The sequence below is a fragment of the Passer montanus genome, unplaced genomic scaffold (genome assembly GCF_014805655.1).
Source record: "Passer montanus isolate IOZ18808 unplaced genomic scaffold, ASM1480565v1 scaffold1066, whole genome shotgun sequence".
Taxonomy (NCBI): Eukaryota; Metazoa; Chordata; class Aves; order Passeriformes; family Passeridae; genus Passer; species Passer montanus.
In genome coordinates this window covers 1-10,527 of record NW_024357237.1, presented here as the reverse complement: position 1 = coordinate 10,527, position 10,527 = coordinate 1, and the positions used below count along the sequence as shown (strand labels likewise).

Genomic DNA, 10,527 nt, shown 5'->3' with positions numbered 1-10,527 from the left:
CCACTGAAAAATCACCCCATCGAGGGGTGGCAATTTTCCTAGAATTATAAATTTGAATGGCAGGCCTGGTTGATACCAATGAGGCTGTCTGGTGGAGATAGACTCTTGAATCTTTTCCAGTGCAGCCCGTGCCTCCTGGGTGAGGGACCTAGGAGAACTAAGCTCCTCTCTCCCTTTCAATAAATTGAAAAGGGGGGCTAGGTGGTCAGTGGGAATGCCTAGCCAAGGTCTCACCCAATTTAAGGACCCACACAGTTGTTGGACATCTGCTAAGGTCCGAATGTTGTTTTTAATGTTAAGTTTTTGAGGCATAATAGTGCGTTTGCCAATTTCAAGACCCAGGTATTTCCAGGGTGGCATCCTTTGAATTTTGTCCTCTTGAAGCTCGAACCCTGCAGCAATCAATGAATTGATTGCCAGGTTAAGTGTGTGTGTAAGCACATCATCGGTCGGAGCACAGACTAAAATATCATCCATATAATGGTGTATTATGCACTCTCTTGCAGTTGCACACACTGGGGATAGCAAGGATGAGACGTGCCATTGGCAGATGACTGGGCTGTTCTTTTGGGGACATGGGCATCTACGCAGTGGACTTTTACAGAGAGATTTTCTACCTGAAAGGTAATGTCTTTTTACTCCTCAGCTTTCTTCTGTGCTGCTAGTTGGCATTTTTCCACTTTTTTAGCCAGCTCTACAGAGTATTGGCTACTATTCACAAATCTTCACAATCTGGCTGTACTTGGGAATGTGCTTGGGAATGTAACCTGGGAAAGCTTGTGTTTCTTTTTTGCTGGTTGGTGGAGGCATCGCAGTGATCTTGTTGATGACTTAAGTTGGAATCTGATGCCGTTCGTCTTGCCACTTTACTCCCAGGAACTGGATCTCTCCAGTCAAGGGCAGGTCCCTTGACTTTGCTCTTCTTGATGGCGAAGCTGGCTTCTAGGAGAATCTGGATGATCCTCTCTCCTTCCTCAAATACTTCCATTGCCGTGTTCCCCCACACAATGATGTCATCGATGCACTGCAGGTGTTCTGGAGCTTCACCCTTTTCCAGTGCAGCCTGGATCAGTCCATGGCACATGATGGGGCTGTGCTTCCACCCCTGGGGCAGTTGGTTCCAGGTGTACTGCACGCCCCTCCAGGTGAAAGCAAACTGAGGTCTGCATTCTGTTGCCAGATGAATGGAGAAAAATGCGTTAGCAATGTCAATAGTGGCATACCACTCTGCTGCCTTGGACTCCAGCTCGTCCGGCATGTTCCAGCATGTCCGGCACAGCAGCGCTCAGCGGTGGAGTCACTTCATTCAATGCACGACAGTCCACAGTTAATCTCCATTCTCTGTCAGATTCGCGCACAGTCCAGATGGGACTGTTGAAGGGTGAGTGGGTTTTGCTGACCACCCCTTGGCTCTCCAGCTCGTGGATCATTTTGTGGTTGGGGATCACGGCATCTCAATTTGTCCGATACTGCCAGCGGTGCACTGTCAAGGTGGCCATTGGCACTCATTGCTCTTCCACCTTCAGGAGTCCTACTGCAGATGGGTTTTCTGATAGTTCAAGCAAGGTGTTCAATTGCTTAATGCCCTCTGCCTCTACAGCAGCTATGCCAAAAGCCCACCTGAGTCCCTTTGGGTCTTTGTAAAACCGTTCTAGAGGAAGTCTGTGCCCAGAATACACAGGACTTCTGGGCTGATCACAACGGGATGTTTCTGCCACTCCTTCCCAGTCAGGCTCACCTTGGCTCCCAACAGGGTCAATTGCTGTGATCCCCCCGTCACCCCAGCAATGGAAACAGATTCTCACCACATGTCCCAATGGTATCAGGGTACACTGCACACCAGAATCAACTGAGGCAGCATATTTTTGTGGCTCTGATGTGCCAGGTCATCGGATCCACACTGTCCAGAGGATCTGGTTTTCCCGTGCCTCTCCCTGGCTAGAGGCAGGGCCCCTCTAACCCTGGTTATTATTTCTTTCCTGGGCATACATGCTAGAGGTTCCTTCCAGGGGATCTGACAGATCATACCTGGCAGCTCGGATCCACACTGTCCAGAGGATCTGGTTTTCCCGTGCCTCTCCCTGGCTAGAGGCAGGGCCCCTCTAACCCTGGTTATTATTTCTTTCCTGGGCATACATGCTAGAGGTTCCTTCCAGGGGATCTGACAGATCATACCTGGCAGCTCGGTCATGGGAGGTTGAGGCTGCCTTCACCTTCCTGGAATTGTTTTGGTTAGCGTTTCCCTCCTTGAATTGATGCACCCGTGCTGCCAGGACAGAAGTGTGTTTCCCATCCCACCTTCCCATGTCTTCCTCGTGGTCATGCAGGGAGAACCACAGGTCAGCTCTTGGGGTGCACCCTCTCTGTCGAGCTGGGGGACGTTGGGCTCTGACTTTGGGGCCTGTGACTTGGACTGGTGCTCCTGCATTCTCTCCCTGTGGACAAACCTCTCTCTGACACTCATTAAAAGCTGCTCCCAGAGGGAAAGGGACTCTGGCTCCCTTACAAATACCTGATTCATACCTGAGTCCTGGGTCAAGGGCCCCAAATTCCTTGCCTCACCACATCCAGCTGGACTCCTGTACCCATAAGGTCCCAGACCCGAAGTAGCCAGGTTGCATAAGCTTCACGTCCCCGTCGTACAATGTCTTTGTGCAGATTATGGAGACTTTTCTATCTCCCTCTTTGAGGCAGGGGGAGGGCTTCTCACCAGCTGGGGAAATGTACTCCTTCAGCACCTGGCCCATCTCCTTCACCAGAACCCCCACCCACTCTGGGTGGTTCATTTCTGACATGAGCTGTACAGCAGGGTCAGGCAGTGGGGCAGCAGCATCCCTAGTCTCTGGGGTAGGTGTCGGGGGGGTTATTCAGGGAAATGTTTTATCTCTGACTGCTAAATAGAACAGGCTTGACAGGCATATTGGCACCACCAGCCACTGTATGATATCATTAGCATTTAAGAGTGGATCTGAACCCTTCAAAAAACTGGTGGGGCAGACCCAAAGAGATGGTTAAAGGGTTGGGAGAAAATTTTCCTTGGTGTCATTTCTTCACCATGGGTACCATTAATAATATAACCCTGAAAACACACAGTTAGTGTGTGATAGCTGTGAATCCATTTGCCTGCTTTTCAGAGAAAGTTAAAAATCCATGAATTCCTCGCCTTATTCACCCATAAAACAAACTGGGTAACACCACAATAGCCTTGGTTATAGGACCCATGTTTAGATAAGGGCCTGCAAATGGGAGAAATATTGCCATGACAACGTGCCACCCAAATCAGGGTAAGCTGGACCACATGGTGTCACTTAACGAGGTTTCTATAGCAGCACACAAAAATTAGGTCACTCAAGAACTGTTATTCCTCTGTCACCCTTTTTTTATTAATGTTCTCATGCCTCACGTTGGGTGCCAAAATTTGCCCTAAACCAGGACAAATACAGTTAGTAAATTCTTTTAATAATATACAGATTCTTCTTCATCTAGTAAAGCTGTGTGGTAGTTGTCTCTTAAAACTGTACCATATGCTCTCAATATTGAAGTTAAAGCTGCTACTTGCTGCAACAGTCTCCAATTCCTAACATTACTATAATAGACAAAATCAAACTTATACCAATTAAAGTGAGCAAAACAAAAATTGGATGAACTAAGGCATTGAGCAAGCTGATTGCCGTTGGTGACCACCCAAAAAGCACTTCCCACCAATGATGGGATGGGCCTTCTTCTGTTCTTTTAAACAGTCCGTATAGTCTCTGTGTCATGGTGTATTGTAATCAAAGTTCTCTTTTCTTCATCTTTAATTTCTCTAAGAATTTTACTTAGTTTATTATGTTATATCAGTTGGGCAACCAAAGTTAAATTCATCCCTATAGGCACAGGTGACATTTCTTGGACAGTAGTGAAATTTGTTTTTATATGTTGATACGACACAACAGGTGCCCGATAGGAGAAGTCATCCTTCAATTTTGGCAAAGTTACAAATGCACAAGTTAAATGAGTTTCATTCAAAGTAATCTCTTCTACCATTATAGTGGGGCATGCTGTCCTAAGACAGACACAGCCTTGTGGATACACAAGTAAGGTTGTCTGGGATGGGATGGGATGGTTGATGGGATGCATTTCAAAGTGACAGATTTTTGCTCTGTATCCAGAGTCTAAACTTAGAGCAGTTAGTTAAGCATTTGTCACAGTATTTAGGATTCCTGGACAAACACATATTTACATCCCCAAACATTTCTTCTTTCTTACACAGTTGCATTTGTAATTTTTAGTATCTGACCCAGAGATTTACGGGAGTCAAAATCACAGGTTTTCCTTTGGTATTTATATACTAGTTACATTATATGGAAATGGTGCTGTATTAGCTGTGGTTATAGCAATAATTATAAATGCTGCAAGCAGGTAAGCTACACCTACTTGATTATCTATTACAACTACAAGCCTTTCTATTCTTTGGGGAATTATTACACTGTGCTTATCATTTCACCTAGACTCTGTTAATTTTCCTGAGAAAGTTTTAATTTCAGTTCGTTGTCACCTGACATAACTTTCCAAAGTCCTTCAGGAGCCTTCTTCACTCGGGAGTGATGGATCCAGTTTTGTTCCTTAATCTTGACTGCAGTAAAGGTGGTGAGAAGCACTTGGAATGGTCCCTCCCACTGTGGTTCCAGAGTCTTCTCTGCAAAAGACTTCACATATACATAATCCCCAGGCTGTTAATCATGCATTGGTCCATCTAATTTTCTGCTTTGAGCCCCAGCCACGTTTCTCAACTTTTCTGAGTTGTTTGTTTAGGGTCACCACATATTGTGGAAAACGTGGCTCCCTATCTGAAGACATTGTGGCTAGGACTCCAAAACATGGTATTATTTCTTGTGACAATGCTTTGCTAACCTCCTGTGCTTTGGCAGTTCTTGTAGGGAAAGCTTCTGGCCACCCTGAAAAGGTATCTGTTAACACCAACGGATATTGGTTCCCTCCTCTCCTGGGAAGTTCTGAAAAATCAATTTGCCATTGCTGCCCAGGTCCATATCATCTCCTAATCTGCCCCAAGATTTGGTTTGGGAATATTTTTGGGATTAGTTTGGAGGCAAAGGCTACATTGGTGAGTTACCTGAATTACTGTGTAAGTACTGTGTAAGTTTCTGGTTATGATTATGTCTTTCAAATAATTACACAAAGCATCTGTTCCCCAATGTTCTTTTTTATGTTCATCTTTCACTAATGACCACAGCATACAAGAGGGGATCACAAGCCTTTCTTTCCCTTCATCTGTAATAGCCCACCCCTCTTGGTTCCATTTTCTTTCTCAATAAGCTTTTTTCTTTTTTACTGTACCTTGGTTTACCTGTAATAGAAATTTGCCCATCTGGAATTAAGGTTGCCTCAACTGTTTCAACAATTACCTCACCTCGAGGTGCTTCTTTTGCCTCTCTATCCGCCAGCTCATTCCCTTCTTCCAATCCAGAGCTCACTTTCTGGAATGCTTTGATCACTCTGTGTGTATGCACAACCCCAAAGGCATACCTTGAGTCTATGTAAATGTTGATTTCCTTTAATCCTAAGGTACGGGTCCAGGCAATTATTTCCTCCTGTTGCACAGAGGTGTTTGTTGGTAGTAGATTACCTCTCTGCAGGTGGTAACTGCATACCCAGCATGCCTCTTTCTGCTGAGGGTGTAGCTGTTTCCATCAGTAAACCAGGTCTCAGTGTCCTCGAGAAGGGTGTCCTTCAGATCCGGGCAGCTGGAGTAGGCAGCTTCAATGGTCTCCAGGTGATTGTGGATCACTGGTTCTCCCACACTACCACTGAGGAAAGGAGCTGGGTTCACAGTGTTAGTTACCACAATTTCTACATCATCTTGTTCCACCATTATAGCTTGGAATTTCAGGAACCTCTGTGGGGAGAGCCAATGTCCCCCCTTTACTTCCCAGTGCAGACACTGTGTGGGACACCGGCACAGTCATCTTCTGGCCCAGGGTGAATTTGCTTGCTTCCTGGATGTCCAGCACCACTGCTGCATTGGCTCTGAGACACCCTGGTCATCCTTTAGTTGCTGCATCCAGTCGTTTGGAAAAGTAGGCAACTGCCCTCTGATACAGGCCTAAGCCTTGTGCTAGTATTCCCAGAGCAATCCCTTGCTTCTCATGAGAAAACAGAAAAAATGGTTTACTCACACCCAGAGTTCCCAAAGCTGGAGCTGACATGAGGGCCTTTAGCTGGTCGAAGGCGTATGTGGCTTCTTTTGTCCATTGGAGATCTCTGTTTCCCTCCGTGATCAGAGCATGCAGGGGTTTAACTAACAGTTCACAATTATAAACTTACAGTCTTTATTGTCTGGGGTTTTGGGGTTTGGCATGTTGCTTCCTTGCAGTCTTGCCTTTGAGTCTTTTGTTCAGCACTGACCTCATAACCCAGGTAGATGACTGCTTTACTACCTGAGCCTTTTTCTGAGATACTCTACACCCTTGCAAACCCAGAACGTTCAGGAGGCTTCCTGCCCAGTCCACACACGCCTCTTGGCTTCGGGTAGTTATCCAGAGGTCGTCTACACACTGCAGCAGCTCTCCTTCCTCTGATGGAGCTTCCCAGGACTCTGGATCTCCTGCAAGCTGTTCTCCAAATCTCCTGGGGCTGCTGCTAAACTTCAGGGTAATGCCATCCATGTGAGCTGAATCTTACACCCACTCTTGGGATTCTCCCATTCGAAGGCAAAAATCTTCTGGCTGGCTTCAGGGAGAGGGAGGCAAAGAAGATATCCTTCAAATCTAAACCCATAAACTAGGTTAATTCAGGTGTTAAACAAGCTAACAAAGTGTAGGGTTTGGTAACCACTGGGTATAAATCCTCAGTTATCTTATCAACAGCTCTTAAATCTTGTACTCTTTGGTATGATCCATCAGGCTTTTTCACAGGTAAAATAGGAGTATTGAGCTCAGACTGATACTCTTTTAATAGCCCTATCTGTAAAAAATTCTCAATTTCTGGGTTAATCTCTCCTCTCTCTTCCTTCTTTAAAGGATATTGTCTAACTCTAAGTGGTTGTTTTTCTTCTTTAGGCTTCACTTGCACTGGGGGTGCATTCTTTACTCTCCCTGCTGTGTTAGAAGCCCACATCTCAGGAGATACTTGATCCATTATTTTCTTTTACCTCCAAAACAATTTCCTCATCTTTTGCTTTTAACTGCTACACAAACTTATAAATGCCCACTTGTTTTCCAAGTTCATATTTTGATAGTTTGCAAAAATACACTTTTTCAGATGGGCCAGTTGCTCCCCTTACCATAACATAATCATCTGTTATAGACATCAAGACTTGATTTATCACGGAGTAGGTTGCCCCCATATCTACTAAAAATTCAATTTTTTAGTTTCCATTTTTCTTAAACAACTTGTTATCTCCTTGCTCCTCACAACCAGTTGGTATTAAAATCCTTAGAGCTCTCTGAGTAGCCTTTGTCTCTTTAAAATGACAAAGTGCCTGTCTTGGCCTTCTCTACCTAAATGTCTGTCTATGCCACAATTTTTCACACTGAATACAGCGAAAACAAACCCAGGGTTCACAAGGGCAGCCCTTCAGACAAGCAACCTCTACTAAATTTGGTCTCCTCTGATTTCTTATTTTATTTCTAAGACACCTCAGCTACTTATTTTTACTCACTCTACTTAAACTTTGTTTCACAGAATTTTACAGTCCTTTTATTGATTCAGGCACCCCCCATGTAGGGAATAATGTGCTCTGACTCCATGATTCAGAAGGCTGAACAAATGCTTTATTAAGCTATATTCTATTACACTAATAACATATTAAAACTATATTAAAGGGATACTATATTAAGAGATACTAAAGAAAAACCCGTGACTGTCTCCAACAGTCACGACACAGCTTTGAGCCAATTGGTCAATCAGCCCAAACCACCATCAGCAGAGCCCAATTAACAAATCCCTCTTGGTAAACAATCTCCATAACATTCCACATGGGCCAAACAACAGGAGCAGCAAGCAGAGATAAGAATTGTTTTCCTTCTTCTTTCTCTGTGCTTCTCACTGCCTTCCCCAGGAAGAATCCTTGGGAAAGTTGTGCCTGATTCCCGGCGAGGGATTCCCCCTGAACTCCAATTCCAGGGCACCGGGACCCCCTGCATCCCCTTATGCAGCACCAGACCCCCTGAACCCCCATTCCACTGCACCAGGACCCCCGTGCACCCCCATATCCAGGACTGGAACCTTCCCATCTACCGGGAAACCCCCCTGAACCCCCACTTTGTGTCCTGTGACCCCCCTCAATCCCCTTCCCCAGCACCGGGACTCCCCTGTGCTCTCTCATCTGGCACCGGGATACCCTTGAACCCCCATTTCTGGTCACCGGCACCCCCGGAGCCGCCATTTTAGGGCACCGGGACCCCCTAAACCTCCGTTCTCAGGGAGGGGCATGCTACATAACCCCCACTTTGGGTCCTGTGATCCCCCTCAATTCGCTTCCCCAGCAACGAGACCCCTCTGTACTCCCTCATCTGGCATTGAGATCCCCTGAACCCCCATTCCCGGGCACCGGGACCCCCCTGAACTTCCTTTTCCGAGCACCGGGCACCGCCTAAACCTCCATTCCTGGGCAGGGGAACCCCCCTGAACCCCCACTTTGTGTCTGTGACCCCCCTCAATCCCCTTCCCCAGCACCGGGACTCCCTTGTACCCCTCATCTGGCACCGAGATCCCCTGTACCCCCATTTCTGGCACCAAGACCACCCTGAACCACAATTCCCGGGCACTGGGACCCTCCCTGAACTTCCATTTCCAACAACCGGAACCCCCTAAACCTCCGTTCCCTGGCAGGGGCACCCCACATAACCCCTTTTTGGGTCCTGTGATCCCCCTCAATCCCTTCCCCAGCACTGGGACCCCTCTGTCCCCCTTCATCTGGCACCGGGACCCCCTGAACCCCATTCCTGTGCAGGGAAACTCCCCCAAACCGCCACTCCCGGGCATCAGAATCCACTGAGCCCCCATTCCTGGGCACGGGGACGCCGTGAAGGTTCATTTCCTGGCAGCGGGACCCCCTGGAGCCCCTTATCTGGCCCCGGGACTCACTGGATCTCCCATTCCTGGGGATCAGGATCCCTCTGAACCCCGAATTGTGGCATGGGAATCTCCCTGAACCCCCATTTCTGGGCACTGGGTCACCCCTGAATCTCCATTTCCTGGCAGCAGGAGCCCCCCACATCCCCGTCAGTGCTCTGGGACCCCCCCTGCCCACCCTTTCCAGGCATCCCGCTTTTCCCAGACCCTTTGGACCTTTTCCTTGACCTTTGGACCCTCCAGATCTCCCCCGTTTTCCACTCCCGCCCCTTCCCGAAACAGGATCCCAGAGGGTCCCGGTCACAGCAGGGATCCATAGGGATCCAGATGAACTCCCTGGAATTCCCCTTTCCCCCATCCCCTCCCCACCATATTCCCTTGGTCTCTTTCTGAGTCGAGCCGGAATATTGGGAGAGGGAGACCCAGATTGCTGTGAGGAACCAGCACGTGGCTGCCAGGAGCCTGGAGACAGCGCGGGAGTGGTACAACCAGAGTGGGGGTGAGTGGGGGGAGCTGGGGGGCTGGGATGGGAATTGTAGGGCTGGAATGGGAACTGCAGAGCTGCATGGGGCTCCATGGGGCTGGGATGGGAACTGTAGATCTCCAATGTGGATTTCCAGAGCTTTGAGAGGCTGAAATAGGGATCCATTAGGCTGGGATGGGATATCTTGTGATCCACAGGTTGGGATATGGATCCATGAGGCTGGGATGGGATCTGTGGGGCTGGGATTCAATCTGTGGGGCTGGAATAGGATCTGTAGGGCTGGGGTGAGGATCCATAGGATTGGGATGGGATCCCTAGGTCTCAGGTGTGCATTCACAGGACTCCAAGGGGCTGAAACAGGGATCCATTAGGCTGGGACGGAATAGCTTTTGATCCATGCACCTAGGATGGGATCTGTGGGGCTGGGTTGGGATCCATGGGGTTGGGATGTGGATCCATGGGGCTCCAAGAGGCTGGGATGAGGTTCTGTGGGTCTCCATCAGACTGGGGCTGGAATGGGGCTCTGTGGGGCTGGGACACAATTCCATGGGTCTCTGTGGGTGCAATCCCCCCAGGTCTCCACACTCTACAGCGGCTTTATGGCTGTGACCTCCTGTCCGACGGGAGCGTCCGTGGATCCCGCCGGGAGGGCTACGACGGGCGGGATTTCATCTCCTTTGACCTGGAATCCGGGAGATTCATGGCAGCCGACAACATTGCTGAGATCACCAGGAGGCGCTGGGAACAGGAAGGGACTGTGGCTGAGAGGTGGACGAATTACCTGAAGCACGAATGCCCGGAATGCCTCCGGAAATACGTCGGGTACGGGCAGAAGGAGCTGGAGCGCAAAGGTGGGAGCAGAATTCCTGTGGGAATTTGGGATTTGGGAATGGAGGACTTGGGAACACCGTAATTACTGTGGGAATTCCATGGCTAGATCTCACCCCAATCCCATTCCAGTGGGAATT

General features: G+C 48.3%; 1 protein-coding gene across 1 annotated transcript; it reads left to right on the top strand.

The window, feature by feature from the left end:
- The first annotated feature begins 1,266 nt into the window (after nt 1–1,266).
- On the top strand, nt 1,267–10,481 carry LOC120508255 (class I histocompatibility antigen, F10 alpha chain-like). The gene is made up of 3 exons (XM_039721666.1): nt 1,267–1,381; nt 9,470–9,574; nt 10,135–10,481. The coding sequence occupies exons 1-3, from the start codon at nt 1,267–1,269 to the stop codon at nt 10,470–10,472; spliced, it is 558 nt and encodes a 185-aa protein (XP_039577600.1). The 3' UTR covers nt 10,473–10,481.
- Nucleotides 10,482–10,527: the final 46 nt, after the last annotated feature.

What these genes read in the sequence shown, in the direction of transcription:
- LOC120508255 (XM_039721666.1), top strand. Translation starts at nt 1,267, where the DNA reads ATGTCCGGCACAGCAGCGCTCAGCGGTGGAGTCACTTCATTCAATGCA. An exon ending in CCAGATGGGACTGTTGAAGG is followed by an intron (nt 1,382 to 9,469) that starts GTGAGTGGGTTT and finishes TCTCTTTCTGAG; the next exon opens with TCGAGCCGGAATATTGGGAG. An exon ending in GTGGTACAACCAGAGTGGGG is followed by an intron (nt 9,575 to 10,134) that starts GTGAGTGGGGGG and finishes CAATCCCCCCAG; the next exon opens with GTCTCCACACTCTACAGCGG.